The sequence below is a fragment of the Scatophagus argus genome, chromosome 16 (genome assembly GCF_020382885.2).
Source record: "Scatophagus argus isolate fScaArg1 chromosome 16, fScaArg1.pri, whole genome shotgun sequence".
NCBI lineage: Eukaryota > Metazoa > Chordata > Actinopteri > Scatophagidae > Scatophagus > Scatophagus argus.
This window is the reverse complement of record NC_058508.1, coordinates 15,450,329-15,469,666: the sequence shown is the minus strand read 5'-3', so window position 1 is coordinate 15,469,666 and position 19,338 is coordinate 15,450,329. Positions and strand designations below refer to the sequence as shown.

At 41.0% G+C, this 19,338-nt stretch overlaps 2 protein-coding genes across 6 annotated transcripts in view; one reads left to right on the top strand and one right to left on the bottom strand.

The window, feature by feature from the left end:
• Window positions 1-423: 423 nt before the first annotated feature.
• On the top strand, window positions 424-4,628 carry lpar2a (lysophosphatidic acid receptor 2a). 3 transcript variants are annotated; one of them, XM_046414739.1, is made up of 5 exons: window positions 424-546; window positions 1,549-1,750; window positions 2,448-3,200; window positions 3,685-3,947; window positions 4,291-4,628. In XM_046414739.1, exons 3-5 carry the CDS (start codon window positions 2,450-2,452, stop codon window positions 4,381-4,383), a joined length of 1,107 nt encoding a protein of 368 aa, XP_046270695.1. In that variant the 5' UTR covers window positions 424-546; window positions 1,549-1,750; window positions 2,448-2,449; the 3' UTR covers window positions 4,384-4,628. The 3 variants fall into 3 exon arrangements, with proteins under 3 accessions (XP_046270695.1, XP_046270697.1, XP_046270696.1); XM_046414740.1 differs by lacking the exon at window positions 424-546 and adding an exon at window positions 1,209-1,279; XM_046414741.1 differs by lacking the exon at window positions 1,549-1,750 and having other exon boundaries at window positions 442-546.
• pbx4 (pre-B-cell leukemia transcription factor 4) overlaps window positions 4,622-19,338 on the bottom strand; it is a 27,370-nt gene continuing 12,653 nt past the window's right edge. For 2 of the 3 annotated variants that reach the window (XM_046414734.1, XM_046414735.1), the window contains 6 exons: window positions 13,622-13,866; window positions 12,582-12,772; window positions 12,322-12,457; window positions 11,826-11,982; window positions 8,878-8,964; window positions 4,622-8,244 (listed from right to left, as the gene is read on the bottom strand). In XM_046414734.1, the coding sequence (XP_046270690.1) occupies window positions 8,921-8,964; window positions 11,826-11,982; window positions 12,322-12,457; window positions 12,582-12,772; window positions 13,622-13,866 (773 nt within the window). In that variant the 3' untranslated portion in view covers window positions 4,622-8,244; window positions 8,878-8,920. Of the gene's footprint in view, window positions 8,245-8,877; window positions 8,965-9,980; window positions 10,085-10,896; window positions 10,900-11,825; window positions 11,983-12,321; window positions 12,458-12,581; window positions 12,773-13,621; window positions 13,867-19,338 lie in introns of all 3 variants that reach the window. The other variant, XM_046414736.1, reaches the window with a different exon arrangement.

The following is a 19,338-nucleotide window of genomic DNA, read 5'->3' as shown; positions in this document are numbered from 1 at the left end:
ATGTAGCGATATTATGACCACTGGATGGCGGTGATTTTACAACAGCAGATCTATTTTGGTATAGTTCTACTGAACATTTCTGCGAAACTCTCGGGAACAAGTTTATAGAGATGATGTAGAGGAGATCTGCCTGTTGATGTTAAGTAATGGTGTGGAAATCGCCATTTCTGTTAGCTATCCTGCTCCTGTTCAGAACAAGACGCCAGCTCCCTTCACCAGCCTTCTGATAACTGTTAAAATAGTATGCTAACTTTAATCACAAAATAAACAACAAGATCACGTAATTGTTATGAATATCTTTATTGTGGGGGTTTAGTTTTGAACTGTCACGTTGCGTTACTGTTCGTTTCTGTGGAATAAAGAGTGGGCATTTTATTTCCTGTGTATTCACCGGTAGTAGCAGTAGTGTTGTATTATGTCTCAATTGACACGTCTCAAATAATCCAGTTTCTCAATGCGACCACAAGAGGGCGGTAAACACATAATCAAGTTGACGGTGCATTCAATTCCAATATGTGAATGGAGGTGGACAAGATATTTTCGAAGGTAGGCATTAAACACGTCGTGCTATAGTTTAGCAACGAAATGTAAGATACTTTTAATATTAATACTTTAGAAGTATCAGTGAGGGTAATCAAAGTCCTCTTAGTACTACACCTGAACAATATGTTGTTTACGTGCATTTACATGTGATTAATCAGTGATGATGATCATCATCTGGGCGACTACCTCACGAACCTCACGCTGATTCAACCTTTATTAGTTTCCCCATGTAATCTAAAGTAGTACCGGATTGTGACCACAAGAGGGCAGAGTCGTCACGTGAAGGCAGACACTATGCCACACTAATACTTCCTGTAAATAATTTTTAGATTTTAGAGATAGATAGATAGATAGATAGATAGATAGATAGATAGATAGATAGATAGATAGATACTTTATTGATCCCGAGGGAAACTCGAGGCAAATTCAATTTAGAACGTTTTAATTATCTATTTATTTGTGTATCATTTGTAACGATGGGTGATTTGTTTGCAACGCAATGATAATGAGCAGTGCTGCAGTTCTCCACTGTGACCACTGGAGGGCACTGAACATTCGAGGTTCAGGATACACTCAAATCACCAGCATCAAGACAGCAGAAAAAGCAGACCAGCACTTCCGGCAAATCCTTTCAAAATAAAACTATTGACTGACACCTGTATGTAACGTTCACAGCAGAGTTTCAGATAATATAGTATTTATGCTGTTGTGGCTACAAATATCCTTATTTACACAGGTAAAAATATTAAAGTATAAAAATTAAAGTGAACATCTTTTCTATCGCCACTGAATGCGTAGAATTTAATCATCTCTCTGTCACGTGTCGCGTTTGGATTTTTATGTTGCTTTAAGGTGCAGCAACCTCCAGTGTGCGCTGGAGCTAAAATTACTCGAACAATATCTCAAATATGGTTAACATTGTGAATCCTCCAAATAAAATGTCGTTTTTTTATTGACACAAAAAGAGTCAAACAGCCGGCGTGTATGTTTTTTCCGATATTCCAGGTATTGGTTGGAGGCAGCACGGCTACCTGTCAGTCAGGTTCAGCTGATTCGAGTGTATGATTCAGAGAGGCGTCGTCTTCAGACCGCATTAAGTAACAGAAGTGAGAACAGCTCTGGACTTTCTATTTCATCAGATGGCGGCTATATTTACACCTGGTTTCGTATCGAACATGTCTGCATGGAGAAGAACATAAACGCGCCGGTGAGTTTAAATTATTTAACGACGTTTGTTCAGTCAACGAGAGTATCTTCAGCACAAGAGCTTCCGTTTATCAGACAGGATCAGTAGCACATGTTTCACTGCTCGTCGGAACAGCTGATATTTAGACGGGCATGAGTCTTACTTTCACGTCTTTGACGCAGAATTAAGCGCAAACTTGTGATGAAATATGCTGTTTGCTGTGCCAGATATTACGCAGAAAAATTGTTTTAGCGTTTCAAATCTGAATGTTTGCCCTTTTTGTTATGATTAACTTTTTGTTGGACTTCTGAACTGCTAGTTGGCTTCAACGAGCGACTTTAAAATGTCACCTTTGGTCTCCCGGAAATTGTGATGAACATTTTACATTTTCATTTTTATGTTATCTACTGACGTTTTCAACAGACAAAAAATATTTTCAGTCACACACCTGTCACCTGCACTTTCAAATAATAAGAGCCCGAGACGAAGTCGAGTGCAATTATTTGAAGTTGTTATTGCATTCGTTGTGTCAAATTACAGTATTTGGCCAAAGGGGATGAAACGCTTAACATGACTCTCTTTCTCTCATATGATGAATAGTGAATGTGCACTGAATGGAAAGCCTTATTATTGAAAACAAAGTTGTATGCATTACCTCCAGCTGCAGCTCTTACAGACAACAGGTACACTGTGTGACATGTCTGTTTTGTGTCTGCAGTGATGGCCATGGAGAGCAGTGTGTGGAATACCTGCGACTACAGCCACAATGTCACTTTCTTCTACAATTGGGTGGGTAAGAAGATCAATGTAGTGTGGACGACGCGGGACCTTATGGTGATTGGACTGGGCTTGACAGTATGTCTCATCGTAGTCCTGGCCAACCTGATGGTGATGGTGGCCATATTCATGAACCAGCGCTTCCACTTCCCCATCTATTATCTCCTGGCCAACATGGCTGCGGCAGACCTGTTTGCGGGCATTTCCTACATCAACCTGATGCTGAACACAGGGCCCTGGACCAGCACTCTCACCAAGGAGCAGTGGTACATCCGCGGGGCTTTGATCGACATCAGCCTGACAGCCTCGGTGGCCAACCTGCTGGCTGTTGCCGTGGAGCGCCACCAGACCATCATTACCATGCAGCTGCACAGCACCATGTCCAAACGGCGCGTGGTGCTGCTGATAGTCTGCATCTGGGCCGTGAGCATCATCATGGGCCTGGTACCCTCCACAATTTGGAACTGTGAGTGTGATCTGGATGACTGCTCCACGGTTGCGCCCCTCTACAGCCGCCGCTTCCTCATTTTCTGGGCAGTTCTGAACTTGCTCACATTCTTCATCATGGTGGCCATGTACACCCGCATCTTCATCTATGTGAGATGCCAGAGTAATTATGCGTCTCAGCATTCCTCGGACATGCAGCCCAGCCAGACTGTTGTCAGGCTGATGAAAACTATCTCCATGGTTCTCGGTGAGAAGTTGTTTGTGTGCGACTCTTCACTGTTGTATGTTAGTTCTGGTTCACAGGTGAAGTTTGTAAGATTTGGCTTTTGATCAGACGAGGAATCACCGCTTTCTGAAAACACACATCTGCACGGGGTGTTTAAAGGGGCAGCTTTTTGTTGATCTGATGCTATCCGCTGCCTCCCACAAACCAGTTTTGCAGCTCTAGCCTTGTTTGTCAGACCTTGTCGTGTTACTATTGCAGTGTTAGGAATTTCCAGTCTGCCACAATGAAAATGAAATCAAATTTCCTCATCATAATCCACGACTTTGATTGCTCAATAGCGTTTATTTTCTGGAGGGAATTGCATTCTGCCAGTAAACATTGATATTAAGATACCAGGGTGCAAATGTTACCTGCTGCACTTTCAGACAACTGGTGTCACCTTGATGCTTTGATGGACAATCTGAATTGCGTGTTCTTCACTTTTTACCAACTCACACCTCCGCAGGAGCCTTCGTAATCTGCTGGACGCCAGGCCTAGTGACTCTCTTACTCGACGGACTGTTGGGTAAAGCCAGCCGTGCCAACGACTACGAGAAGTTCTGTTTGGTGATAGCCGAGTGCAACTCTCTTGTCAATCCCATCATCTACTCCCTGCGAGATGAAGAGATGCGGGGGACGTTCAAGTCCATCCTGTGCTGCCTGTGTTCAAGAAGAGCTGACCAGCAGAGGGAGATGTCACTCGTCAACATTGACTCACCGCTTCCGGAGGTACATGGAGTTACTGTATGTTTAGGCTGATACAGGAGGTTGTTGACCAGGAAGTGAAAATAACAACACGTGAAATGTAACCTTTACACCCTCATATCGCTTTAAAACAGTGATATTCCCCCCCCCATTTGTATCAGTAACAGGGAACTTGATTACTCTCGTGTAAGTTTTCACTTGTCACACCAATGCACATGTTGATCCTCACTCTTATCAGGCATTTCTTTGTTTAATTTTATTAATACTGGGAGTTGAAACTAGTCGAATATCTCGCCTGAATTTCAAATTCAAAACCTGTTTTACTTCATGACCTGTAACTAAACTGTAAATTATGTTTTGTTTACAGGAAACACTCAGCTGTGTTCAGAAGTCAGAGGATCAGATCGGCTGTATGGAAACAAACAATAAAGAAGACAGCTGGACAATGCTGGAGGTTTGATGGCTTTCACTGATGTGTAACCAGCACACAATGCATAATATTCTTAATGTTGGATATCAGCCAACTTCTGCCAAACTTCCCTTTTTTCCATGTTTGTATTGTGAATTGAAATAACAAAAAAAATGCACCTGTTGAAAAGATTGAGAGTTTTATCCATGTTGGACGTACGCTTTCATTTCTCAGAATCGTGTTGTCCTCAGTCTCAGTGAGGCTGACAGATTCACATATTAAATCATCAGATGGTGCAATCTCTCCTTTTATTACATTTGACTATCACAAGAGCATTTGTGACAAATTATAAAATGAAACACTCCTAAAATCTGAAATCAAATACTGGAAAAAAAAAAATCACACTAAATCATTTTATTAATTTTCTAATAAGAACACTACAATTTGTCATATTCTTCCTTTTTGTTTTACTCTTTCTAGAACAATTCTAAAGTTGAGGTATAAAAGGAGTTCGTACAGACTCACAAGTCTGAAAACAGTGGGGGTTATATACAAGAGAAATGGAAAGACAGAGGTAGAGAGAGGGGTAAATACACGGGAACGAGGGGAGATACAAATATACTAATAAAAACAAGGAAATCAAAAAGGTTTAAGAAGCTATTTGGTGCTGTGGAAGTCAATGAGTCGATTTGCAGAATCCACAAACGAAAAGTCCTGCGTTTTAGATTTGCAGATCTGTTTGCAAAAACGCAGCATGTGAACACTGAGTGTTTAGGCGTGAACGTTTTTAGCGGTACTCATTTTTGAGGCGAGTTAACGAGTGGATCTCGACAGGAGCAAAGTGTAATGTGATGGTCTGCCTGTCTTCCTGTTTCAGGATGTCAAAAAAAAATTATTTTAAATTAAGTCTTCATTTAGTAGACAGTCAAAAATTCAGTATTAACTTCCTCTGAGTTTGAATTAAAAAAAGTTAACTATTAAACTCTTTCAAAACTCATTTTGCTGCTTCACAAATTGATATTTCTGATTTTTATGGAATAATTTAAGGTTTCAGAAAGATTTAGAAGTGTGGAAAAAGTGGAAACCGAAGGGGAACCATATGGGGAGAGAGTCCATAAATCTATACGGTAAAATACATAAAAAACGTCCGTCCATTGCAGAACCTCAGCTGATAAAATTCTCTTTCCACAGCACCAAATGTTATACCTGTAACCCCTACATCGCCTCCTGGTTATGTAACAAAAGACCTAAATAATATTCAAAGTTGATACAGAGTTATCGTGTGTGACACAAAGGCCAAATAAAATTGGCATTTCAACCAAACAAAGTTTAGAAAAAAAAAAAAAAAAAATACTGAAACATTACACAAACTGTACAGTGACATCCATTACAACAGGTAGAAAAAGGGGGAGGATGATAATTTGGTGCGGTGATAACGTTATTCATAAGATTACAGTCGTATGAACTGCGATGAGTAACAAAACAGTTAGATGTGGGATATCACATGTGACCAGCTTATAAGCTCAAGTTTTTGTTCTGTAACATATGGTTCAACAAAGTCTTGACTGACACTTAAATCTTCATAAGGCTTTACCTTACTATCAAAATGCTTCGTTATTCACATAACAGTTAATGTATAAAATAGTTCCAAAAAAATGAAAATCCCCAAAAACATTGCAGGTTTGTCTTAAGAGTTTTAACTACGCCCAGTGCTGCCTCTTTTTTTGGTAATAGAGGAGAGAGAGAAGCCCTTGCCCAATTGGCTGTAGAACTAAAAAATAATAACAATAATAATAATAAAAAAAAAAATCAACAGCTGCGGTTTTACCAGAAGATATTAAAAGATTGGTAAAGGGGAGAGCATAAACTTCTATACTCACAATCAAAATACAGGTGTGATGACAGTCCTCACTCCACCCACCCTCCCATGATGCCCCACAACAACAAAAAGCAAAACAAAAACCTCCAAAAAAAAAAAAGAAAAAGAAAAAAATCAATCTGAGGCATGACGACACCACACAGAGAGACACAGATACAAATATAATTCCCTCCTCTCCTCGAACTGAAAAGGTGGCTGTGCGCCGACTTTAGAGAGACACAGAGTAGCATTATTACATTGCTGAACGTGGTATTTTTGGTTTTGGTACAACAGAAGGTTGCAGTGTGTTGCCTCGGGCTTGCAAGCTTATATGTTTCAAGATAGGGAGGAGATCTCGGCTGAAAACCACCCCTCCACCTGGCGTGTCATTGGCTGGTGGAAGCACCCAGTGTCTATAACGCTCACAAAAAGGTCAGAGGGCACCAGCCTGTTTGACTAAGACATACCAAGATCACTGAACACACGCCCGCACAGAGACACACACACACATCATAGCAATACATGATGCACTTTTTTCCTTTTTGGTCTGACTGTAATAATTATACCCTTTGTTTTTTATTCTTTTTTTTTTTGTTAATAAAAACGAAGCTAAAAATTCAGAAGGTTAAATGAAAACAATAATATCACGCCTAAAAGTCCTACATGCATGGAAGACAGTCACGTTTCTAAATTCATGTCACATTTGTCCCAATAACACATCAGTGCCCCACGATCGTTCCGCCTCTTTTCCTAACGTCATTTAGATGCTTTATTGAGCTCATTTTTGGTGGTGGCTGGTGCATTCTTGGTGAAACAGCATTAGAAAATAGCCTACAATCAAATAAACTGAATAGACAGAAAGCAGAAAGCAAGAAGTAAAGTCTACAAGCCATCTACAAACACCCTCTATTGGTTAGCAACAAAACAGGGCTATTAGTTACATCCACTCAACCAAAGATATTCTCCTCTCTCTGCCCTTTCTTCCTCTTCTCACCAGCCCTATTATCGCCTGTCCTGTCTGCCATAGAACAGTGATCCCCTTAACTACCCCTTTTTTTTCTTTTCTTTTTTTTTTCTTTTTTTACAGGTAGAGACACCCATAACAAGGATGCTAACGTTTGTGCTTGACACATATTTAATGTCAACTCACGATGAAAATGACTGAAAAGTTGTGAGGTGTGTTACAGAAGTGGGGGGAAAGGGGCAGAGAGAGAGAGAGCGTGTGTGTGTGTGAGTGTGAGTGTGTGTGTGTGTGTGTGCGGGGGGGGACATGCACGTTTGTGCAATATGTCAAGTACTCGCTTTGAAATCTCCAACAAAATGAAACGCCAAGCTATGAGGACTGGAAGATAACAACAGCGTCTGGTGTTGAGTTGAGAGGAACAGAAGTGTTGACAACTACTGGGGCAGCACTTTGGTACGAGCGAGGTGAGCCGAGCTCTCAGGTGATCCGTATCGACTGTTTGGCTGTCAAATGCCAAGGCTTGGAGAGATATAGGCAATCACACACAGTTTTCCAAAGCAAAGGGTCGAGTGCAGAGGTCAACAGCACATGTACAAGCTGTGTGAGCACTGTGTGAAGTTAACGTGCATATACACATAATGTACAGACATCGTGATAATCTACACAACTGGTCAGTGGTTTTCAAAAGTCCGTGACAGTAAAGATGTCTTCTATCCGTCTCGGCATCAGTAAGCTCCATCCCTCTTTTATTCTCAATGAAGGAGATTCTATCTTTGAAGTGGAGTTGTGGGGTGGAGGGAGAATTCCTCCTAACTACTGTTCGGCTATCCTGTGTTCCAGCACAGTGTGTGTGTGTGTGTGTGTGTTCTCATGAAATGGGAGTGCAGCCATGTGTGGCCGTCTAGTTGAAAGACGAGGGAGTGGTGAAAAATGAGGACAGAGGATGGTAGTCGAAGCAGACCGCGGTGGGAGTGAAGTGACGGCAGGAAGAGCCACCGAATCAGTTGGAGGTGTCCGAGTGGACGCTGCCAGGAGGACCGGGTGGGGAGGTGACCGAAGTGGGGTTGGTGGTGTCCTGCCAGCTGTTAGCCTGCAAACAGTCAGTGAAAAGAGTATTTTGCATGAAGAAGGTGTTTTATAATTAGTTGTCTAAATCGGCTGCATTTGTGCTTTCTTGCCAAGAGAGGGAGGCTCCAGATAGCTCACTGGTTGGAGACAAAATGTTTGTTCATTCTAAGAACAGCAAGTCTGTTAAAACATGATGGCAGCCAACTTTTATTTTTAACCAAACGTGGGAAAGAATCACAAACAAAGATGCAACCACACATTCCACTCTTACTTCCCCTCATCTTTGTACCACACATGCATACTTTGCTATATATGTGTATCATAGTAGAGAAGTCTGCATTTTCCAATTCTCTACTAATCACAGAAACCATCTTCCTGGAGAAAGCGAACTGTAACCTGCGAACGTAATTGCACTTATTTTTCAGGCTCAAGTAAGAAATAAATTTTCCTCTACAAAATGTCTCAAAACTTTTTGTCCCACAAAACATTGATTTGGTGATTTGTAAGTTTAAGTAAATTTTAAGGGAAAATGTCTGGCAGTATGGCAGCTGTTCATCCACCTGAATTAATTTCAAGCAGACAACAGAGCATATTCTACACAGTCATTCTGAATACTACACCAAAAAAAGTTTTAAAACTTTTTACTGATACTCACATCCAGGCGATGAGGGGTGTAGAGGCCACTACCCGACAGCTCCTCATAGCCGCCCGTCAGGTGTGTAGCACGGTGCAGGGTATCCACCTTTGAGAGACAAAACACACCCAATTTCAACACAAAGTCCAGCACAACATTTAGTCAACTAAACAAATATTTGTGCTACCAGCTACTGTTTTTTGAACAATCGCAGGCTGAACAAAGGAGTGCTAGTGTCCACAAACCTCTACTGTACGCATCAGAATCTTTACTCATGGCTGACCACCTCATTAAATAACAGTTGTTTTGTCACTCAGTGCAACCACTCAATTCTGTGGCTCAGACATCAACATCACAACTCTCCGTTAAACCACTTCTGCCCTAATTTTCACGAAATGAAAGATGACAACTGAAAGCCAAAAGCTTATCTTGCTTGCACTTTCAATCTTCCACTATTGCTTGTTAAATTCCTAAACTATATAGTGCTTAACAGCAGAAATCTGTGGATCAAAACTGTACATGTCCATTAACAGACAACAATCACAAAGACAGTCAAGTTTGAGGATATTGCTTCTTGGTCTACACAAAGGGTGGACATGTGAAGAGATAGGATGAAGGAATGCAAGGAAGGGCAGGGGAGAAACAAGGACTAAAAAGGCAAGGGACTGTTGAAGGGCTGGAGGTGCAGGACAACCTAGAGGTTAGAGAAACTGAAAGTCTTAAAGCAGGGCCTGGTGGTGCTCAACTGGTCCAGGCGTTCTGTGCTGAGGCGGATTCTGTGTGCACTTAAGAAATAAATTTGTGAAGGGAATATGTGAATGTGTAACTATTGAGGGATATGCAATGATACAAATCTAAATACAAATCTAAACAGCCTTAAACACTGACATTATTCCTCTTGAGTGATGCCTCAAGCTCCTCAGGGCTCACTGTTCTGGAGCAAAGAAGGATCAGTTTGCATTTGTTTGTGTTGGTGGAGGAGATTATGAAGTCAAAGGTAAAGTCAGGACAGGATCTGAGGGGAGGTCGAGGTCAAAAGGAGCTAAGCTAAGGGTAGGTATCCAGGGATTTCTGGGTGGGTTAACAGCATTGAGGTCAGCTCTGCAGCTGTCCTCAGTGCATACCTGCGGCTGTAGAGAGGGGGCGATGGTGAGACCCTCCCCGTTGAGAGCATGCAGGCTGAGGTAGGCGTCGCCTGTGTGAGACAAACTGTATGACCCCGGTGACCCTGCAGGCGGTATATATAGCCAATATCCAATCAGCCCCACCACAGTGCCATGGGGTCAAAAGGTCACTACCGGTCATGGACACCAACGGGCATTTTAAATTCTAATAACCAGCTTCAAAATGAGGGTGTGCTCTCAGCCATCTTATTCTGAATAGATCATTTTAAAGGCCTAAAAGCCTGGCTTCTCCTTGGCATATGTGTACATATCAGCTACACACAATAACTGCTGAAATGTCTAATAGGTAGAAAATAAAACCATAAAGAACAGAGGTCTATGTCACATCTTTTACAGCTGTGAAGACTATTGTAACATATTTTTACTTTCTTTGACTGAGCCACCCTTAAGTGTGCATTGCAGTCACTGTGGACTACCGTCAACTGAGGACAGGTGGGGCGGGACAGTCTGACTATAGTGGGAGGACAGTGAGAGAGCGACTTTCCAACAGTAGGATTCATCTCTTGTGTTGTGGTCTGCTTTAACCACGTCTGAATCCCTTTACACATCAGGGAGGTCTTTGGGGAAGCCTCAGTGTTTACTACAGTTTTGAGAAAATGTGACATCTAAACTACACAGTTTGTCTATACTTTAATACTTTGTATAATCAATATAGAAAAGTCAAGAGGTGGCTTGTTATCATAAAATACAAAATAAAACAATATCAAATCAATAAGGATCATCATTTGAGCTGAAACTGAATGAACTTACATCTGTATGAACTCACATACATCTGCTCATTCAGTGCCTTAAGCAATGCTCCCTCTTAGTATCTCATTATCCCCCCCTACCCCCCAAAATCACCTCTTAATGTAACCTGCTGCAGAAATGTCATTGTTTTGTCACTGAATGATCACCTTCCTGATTCCATTCAGCTTACTGAAAAAAATGGGGTTACTACTATTAGTATTATTATATTCTGTGTGTTGAATAATTCTTTAAAAGTAAGACAATATACTACATAGGTAGATGCAACGAGGTAACAGAAGCTATCAAAGGAGCAAATAAAATGATAGAAAGAAATGGGCAGAAAGCACTTGAAGCAGACTCTGATATTCGTGAGTACCTCAGTCGAAGTTTTTGAAAATATGATATTGGCTGACAGACAAGGAAAGACCATGGCTACCTACAGCACATAGTTCCATCTGGTCCTAACTAACACCCCTCTATGACATGTCAGAAAAGTGAAAGAGCAAAAACTTAAAGTGTTAAACATTTCAAAAACATTTTTAAAATCCTTTTTAAAATCATTAAAATCAATTTTCTAAATAAATATTTAACTAAGAAACACAATACAAAACAGGTAATATTAACCTAGAGTCAATTTTATTTACACATGTCACAGAGAGATAAGATGTAAATTGTACTCCAAAATTTCTGAATCTTGCATTTCTTATTAGAATCCTTTAGTGATGCCATGATGGAAAAGACAAACTATGCAGCAAGAATGTAAAAATAGGCAGGACCTTTGACAGGTGCAGCAGTACCAGATGAGATAAGACTGTGCAGGGTTCAGATTATGCACACTTATTTTATATACCATGTTGACCAAAGAAGACAACTTTATACCAATGATTTCAGGCAGTGCATGTTTTTCCTGAACAATCAAGTCAGCCCTTCATTCAGTCATAGTCTTTTTCAATCTGGTTCAGCTGCGTGTAAGAACGAATGGTTATGTACAGGAACAAAAGCCTGTTAATGAGACGTGGCAGGGCTTGTAGGTACAAGAGATGGAGTATGTGGTACCTGAGTTGGGCGTCGCCGGAGAGTTAGCCTGGCTAGCCTGCGCAGACACATTGGCAGCATCCACCGCTGTTTTAACTGCGTAGAGGTTTGCTTCCTCCTGGAACTTACCAATATTCTTCTTGTAGCGTATTCTCTTGTTGCCAAACCAATTAGAGACCTGAGGGGCAGATGGATGTCAGACGTTAGAATGCAGTGTTTCCTGCACATTAATTTAGCTGTTGTAGCATCACTGCTGTAGTCCCCCGTTAGCTAAAAGATATTCATCATCTACTTTATCTGTATTGATCTGCTTTTCACATTGAATTTTTTTTTACTTACACTAACAGAAAATAAAACAAATGAAAGTTCTTTTTAAAAAGATGTTATAATGCATGTATTCATGTTAAACTAACTTTGAAACAGAGCCAGTAGTCCTGTGTTCAACAACCAAAATAACCTCAGCCTTCACAAAAACAGTTACAGAGAGTCCTGGATAATAGTGGTTTTAGCAATTCACCTGAGACACAGTGATCCCACACTTTTTGGCCAGTTCCTCCTTAGCTTCCTCGCTAGGATAAGGATTAGACAGGTGGGAGTAGAAATACTCGTTCAGCACCTCTGTAGCTTGCTTGTTGAAGTTGCGTCTCTTACGCCTAACACACAGGGAGAAGATAATGACATGCCTGGAATGTACACGACTGACGCAACAATGTCAACATGCCCACATCACTTCATCCCTACAAGAACAAAAACACGCACACACACACTCAGACAGACCTGGCATCAAGAAAGCGTGAGCGCAGAATCATGACGGCCTCACAGGTGCTCTGCTTGAGCTGCATCTGAATGGAGCTGAACTTGCGATGGATGATGGCCACCATGCGCTCAATCTCCTTGGGAGAGATGGGCCGTGTGCGAGACTGCTCTCTCAGCAGGTTCATTACATGGTTGGTGAACTCACTGCAGGCCTGAGAGAGGGAGAGAGAGAGAGAGAAGTTGAATGCTACTATAAAAAGGAAAACAAGAGCACAGATTCTGTCCAGTGCCATGACACTGTCTTGAGGTCTACATAATGACATGTAGGCCTGAAAAGTAATATTACTATAAAATAAAGGAATATTAGAACGGTTGGTTTGGGTCACTAGTATCATTTGAACCATAAAACACAGTCTAGAGCAGTTGTTCTCCAGAAAGTGTGACTCCATGCCATAAGGAGTCATGAGTATGCAGAGCGAAATAAAAGCCAAACATTTCATACCAATTATGAAGACATTATGTGTAACAAAGTTTACCAATCATTCAAAAAGAATTTTCACTTATTGTAATGAAGGCACCATCTTTATCCACCCCTGTTATTTAAGCAATTAAATTTTAAGTAAAGTACACTGTGAACAACTTCAGGGTGTCCAAGATTGCACAATGAGGAAGAGACCACATTTTCATTCCAACTAGACTGCAGCCGATGATTCCACAAATTGTGGACTGACAGGTTAAAGTTGACGCCACCTTGTAAAGCGTTTGTTCGAATGATTACCAAAGACTTTCAGCTCCCTGAGGCATGTGGTTTTCTATCCTTGCACAAGTTTTTATTCCAAACAACACTACAGCAAGTGACAGCCTTGTAATGTTGCACAGCAGATAAGAATCCTTAGGGTTACACTTTACATTTCCTTTCATTAAGCAGAAAGTGATCTGTTACCAAATCAATGAAGTTTCTTACTAAATGGTTGACCGAAAATTTTTTTGTATTACAACATATATATAATATTTGTGGATAACACTATATGTCCAAGTATTTAGGTCTGGTCTGCACCCACCTGCTCATACTTCTCCAGCTCAGAGTGATAGATCTGGCGGATCTGTGCGAGCTTGGCTCTGTAGTCGGAGTGTTCGATACTGCTGTCGGTGGGTGAGCCCCCCGCTGCTGCTGCAGCTGCAGCCGCTGCAGCAGACCCTCCACCCTTCTCTGGTCCCGACACACCCTCTGCTAGCAGCATGTTGTCCAACCGCATGATCTGGGGATCTGGGGGGTCCTCCTCCTGCACACCTCGTATACTCAGCACTGGAAGCAGCAGAAGAGAGAAAGTATAGGAGTTAAGAAGGCAAGATTACTATTGAACTGCTTTTGTTGTAGTCTGCCCTATCCAGAGTACCTTTCTAGGGCCGAGACAACCTGTTAAAAAGTTTTTGCAAACTAACAGAGCACACATTTCCTTTCAAGGGAGAAAAGTAATACTGTGGGTTCTAGGGGTGCATAGGAAGATGCTCTATCACTGCTAAAAATTCAACGAAGTGCGGCCCTGTCAAAACCGACTCAAGTTTCTCCCCTGAGTCACTGCCACGAGCGCCTGGCTGAATAATCAATGAGCCGGAACTTCCTCTAAATCAACAGCAGAGGGCAGTGTGGCCCCTCTGTGGCAGGTTGCCAGAGATAAGGGCATGAGGCATGGGACCAGTAATGGGAGTGCATGTGCTGTCACTATGAGCCCCAGTGGCCATAAGTATAGTTATCAGTTGCTGCTCCCCACCACTGCATTATACCAGGACCTCTGTCAGCCTACAGCCATGCTCTCATCTCTCTCTCTTTCACACACACACACACACACACTCTCACACACACAATCCCTAACAGATACCACTCTGTTACTGAAAAGTTTTAAGTACAGACAACCATCTTTTCTCCACAGCCTGAAGCTTTAAACTCTTAACTAAATTTTCATTCAGCTTCAGAAAGTAAGGGTAAGAACTTGCTATCACAATTCAGTGTCTTATGCACGTGATATTATAGTTCATTTACGGTGTTCTGTAAATCAAAATAATAATACATAAGCCCATTACAGTACCAATTTTACTTTCATTGTGTTTATTCACAAAGTGATTTTAATGCCAAGTAGACAAACTGTAAAATGTAAGTGCTTGAAAAGTACATTTGTTAATGAATAATCAGAAAATCAAATAGCAACTTACTTGACAATTGATTGTTCTCTGACATTCATTCAACATTCACTGGTTCTCTTTTTTTGTGAAGACTACCCGATTTTCGGTTTTATATCACTATACACTGAATATCTTTGAATTTTAAACTCTGAGGAATTGTGATGGGATTTTAATTTCTTTTTTTCAAATTAGAATAAACACTATAATAATCATTTGCAAATTAATGGATAATTAAATTAATCATTAGCTGAATCTCTACAATACACATGCACTTGCAGAGAAGAAAGATAAAATCTAAGATTTTTATTGCAGAGCTTAAGTTTGTGCAGTAAAATAAATATATTTTAGTGTGTTTGTGGATTATGAATGTGAGGAAGTTATCAAAGGAATATGTGTGAACTAATAGGGAGAAGAGAGCAAAAATGCCATAATCTGAAATCAGTCACAAATAAACACTACCATGTCCACATTTATGTTGATCTTTGTAACCGGAGACTACATTAAGGCGGTAAAAACCAATTTAAACAGTGATTAAACCACACAGGATTCTGAAGGAGACAGACGCCAACAATATGGATGACAAGATTAATCCCAGCTGAAACTGGGTTAGGCACTCTTGTCCTCTTCAAGGATTACGCTAGTTAGTCAAAGCTCATCATCAAAGGTTAGGGGGTACACGAACTCACTCATTCAAAGCTTCTCTTGTTAGCAAAACTTATAACAGTCTTTTGAGTCTTTATGTTGTTCTCAGTTTTTCCATAGAGAGCCGTGCTGTAAAACAAGTTTGCAGCCGTGGAGCAGACAGTGCTAACAAATGAGTAGAGTCGTACTGTAGGGCTAACAAATGTGAAATTAGGACAAAGACAGTTTTGCTAAAAGTTTCCAAGTGCTATGGAGCAGATGAGTTTTTGTTTTTTCAAAGTTCATTTGATAAATGAGTCTGTTCCAGCATTTAAGGGCTCCTGTAGCAAAGCATCCAACTTTCCCTCTTGCCCCTTTTTTCTTGTTGCTTCTTGCCTTTTTCTTTGCCTCTACTTAAAGTCTCTTCTCTCTCCAAGGCACATTCCTGCTCTGCTGCTCCCCCATCTCAGGGCTCAGGAATGCAGCAGACCCAGCTGGCTGAACTAATGACCCTGATTCGCCCATCTCTTTCCCTCCTCTTTTTCTTTGCTTTCAGTCATTCACTAACGATCTCTGCACTTCCTCGCCACATAGCCTATGGTTAATTTATTGATAACTGATTATTTTGTACCTGTTGAATCCACACAATTATTTGAATACTTTTCCTATGCTCTGCTGCTAAAAGTTTTTAGTGTGGTGTTGAAAATTTGAGCCATCCCATCCACCACCGACAGCTCTGATTGTATGTGTTCATGTATGAGGTTGTTCCTCACTGTCCATTCATGTACATATGACCTACAGCGAAGAGGGCAACTGTGGCTCTTGAAGCTTCACCCCCCCACTCCCTTTGCCCCTACTCCTCATTATGGCCCCCAGCTGTAGCCTAATGCCCCTACGTTCCCCTAATTACTCCAATTAAGCTGTGATTACCCACAATTGCACTCATGCACAGTCTAGTGGCCTAGCAGTATTATAGCAGCTGTTGAGATGAGTTAAGATACTGCACAGGAAAGGACCATATAACATGGGCGTGGGTAAAATGGAGTCTAAAAGTCATCCACTTAAGAACCAACCGAGAGACCCCTGAAAAATACAAATAACGATAATACAACACCTACAGGTCTGAGAGCTGGCTGTTGTTTTGCTCCAGAATATAAGCAGCATTTCCTTTTGCTCATCTGGCACCTGACATTTCTGCTGCTCTGGTTCTTTTACAGAGAGACTAAAACTAGAGTGTTGTAAGTAATGATACTTAAACTACCTTTTTTCTTAAAAAAAAAAAAACAGGACGACAGCTTAAGGCCCAGAGCCTGCATATCGCACCTCTTAGATATCGCACCATTATGCACACGTTACCACCCTAGCTGGGCTGTGTGGCATTGAGAGACGGAGCGAGCAACACATACTATGAAATATTCAGGGTATCCAGCTGGGCTTTCACTGCATACATAATCATTCTCATTTCTGCACAGCCAATGTGGAAACGGTGTGGTGTGCAGACACAACACACACAGTATATGAAGTGGTGCAGGTAAGGGTGAATAGTGTAGTGCTGTACATTAACAGTAATGCCTTCCACACGAAGGGACAGATAAGACTTAAACGCAGTCAGTATATCATTGCTCAGCTCACAACACAAGCTTTATCCTTGTCTGTCTTTTCCCTCGCTAGCATCCCCTTTTTCACTCCGTCCCCCCCAACACACATCCCCTCCCCCCTCTCCCTTTCAGCACACCCCCACCCGCCTCCCCCAGTGCCCCCCCCGTTCTCCATTTCAGTCGAGTTCTCCATGTGAGCCGCAATCCCTCATGCTGTCAGCCCCCCCTCTCCCTCTCTCTGTAGACAGACAGGATTAGCATTTTAATTGCATCAGCTCCCTTGGGTATTCTCAGCCTTTCACTGGGAGAGAGCAAGGGAGCGGGAGAGGGAGAAGGATAGAGAAGGAAAAAAAGGGGGGAAAAAAAAGGTAAGGAGAGAGAGGGTAGAAGGAGAACCAAGGAGAATTGAAAAAAGGAGTCAGAGGAGAAGATATGTGTGTGAGAGAGGAAGAGACAGAGAGAGAGGGAGGGAGATAGAGAGGCTACGGAAAATATACAGGATCCTGAGTACAGACGTGCCAGAGAGCGAACGAGCCAGAAAGAGTGAACTGATAGGACTGTGAACGCATCATTTTTTCCTTTCATTAAAGAGAATTCGGATAAAGAGAACAGGCCGTAAAACAAGGGTTTTCACAGTGAAAACATGGTACATGAATATGCATATTTACCTCATAAAAATAAATCTCAATCGAAGATGTGATAGGTAAAATCCCAGTATTGGGAATAAAACCATTTCCAGAACACAAAATAGTGCCTGGACAATGCAAATGTAGCTAAAAAAAATATTAACTTGGAACAGTGTACATATATCAAACCACTCAATACATATTTTTAACACATAACCATAACACAGTTCTTCCTGATCAGTGTATGACGTTGAGGACAGTCCTTAAAACCCACCAGGCTGAATTAGGTTCAAAGTCCCATTAAACAAGGCTGTAAATAAAAAGAAATTGTAATTCAAATTGGAAGTCTGAGAAAACTCAAACCTGACCAGACAGGATATGACTTTTATTTTTCCTCATTCGCATGTTGGATCAATTTGACTTCCAAGATGTAGAAAAATGTTGATGTGTGGCATTAGACAAGAGAGAGAAAGAGAGAGAGGGAGCGCAGCTTTGTCAAATTCATTGACCTTTAAACCCATGCAGTGAAATACAAACTTCACCTTCATTATGTCCAGTAAAGTCTGTAAAATCACATGTGCTCAATTCATGACAAGGGGGCTTTAACAATCTTCATAGGAGACCTCATGCCAATGGCACTGGCTTTACAAAATCATATGCTGTAACAATTTATTAATGCCAACTTTCACAAACAGGTTCCTGTGTGCATACAGCATTCTGATTTACCCTAGCTATTTTGGCAGAATATGGGGTGCTCATAAAAGGAGCTGGGATGAATAAAATGTTGCCTTGGGCAAGTTGTACAATATGGCATTAAAAATGAATAATTTCCCTAATGGGGTTTTTTGCCAAATGGATATTGGGAAAATGTACATTTCTATTGAAAATCCCACATGAAATCTGTACCCAATTCCTCTAAAAGGGTGTTTTTGTTGAATACAGTCAACTTAATGAACCTAATCCATATGTCCATTGCTACTTTAAGCAGCTCACGCTAATCAGCATCTGTTTGGGTACTTCACCACAGTCCTGTTGCACGCAGCCCCCCATTCTGAACACACACACACACACAAGCATTCCTAGTAAACACAGTGTGGTCTGAGTCTGATTAAGGTGTGAATTTGAGAACTCACACCTTGGGCAAACACAACACTTGAGTCCAACACATCATTAATCAGCCCTTAATTAACTAAAGAGGGAGGCTTGGACACCCGAGTGATGACTACGTGTACCCTCCTTGAATGGTCACACACAAACACACTGTCTGTCACACACACACAAACACACACACACTAATGATCAATTTGTGTTGTCACTTAATCTGCATGAATATACGACAATAAACAACGATGCACTGCAATGTCTTGTCTCTATGCCTGTCTTTTCTGTGCATAATTTTAACAAATTAATTAATCTCTCTGATTCCATTCTGATTCCAATTTTTTTAAATGCCAAAACTAAAAATACTGAAAAATAACTTCAATGAGTGAATAAAAGCTGTATTCAAGTTTGAAAATACTGACAAGGCTAAAAATATAGTTTAAGCTCATAAAAATACCAGAATTAAAATGAGCCCAGAGGATATAAAATTATTAACTATCCCAATCAGCTTTAAATTGTTGCATGTAAGATTAAAATCAGCACATGCCACAATCCTTAAAGCTATGATGTGTAACATATTAAAACAACTTTACCTTTATTGTGCTGTTAAAATGTTTCTAACAATGTTCAAACGCAGAGAAATACGTACAT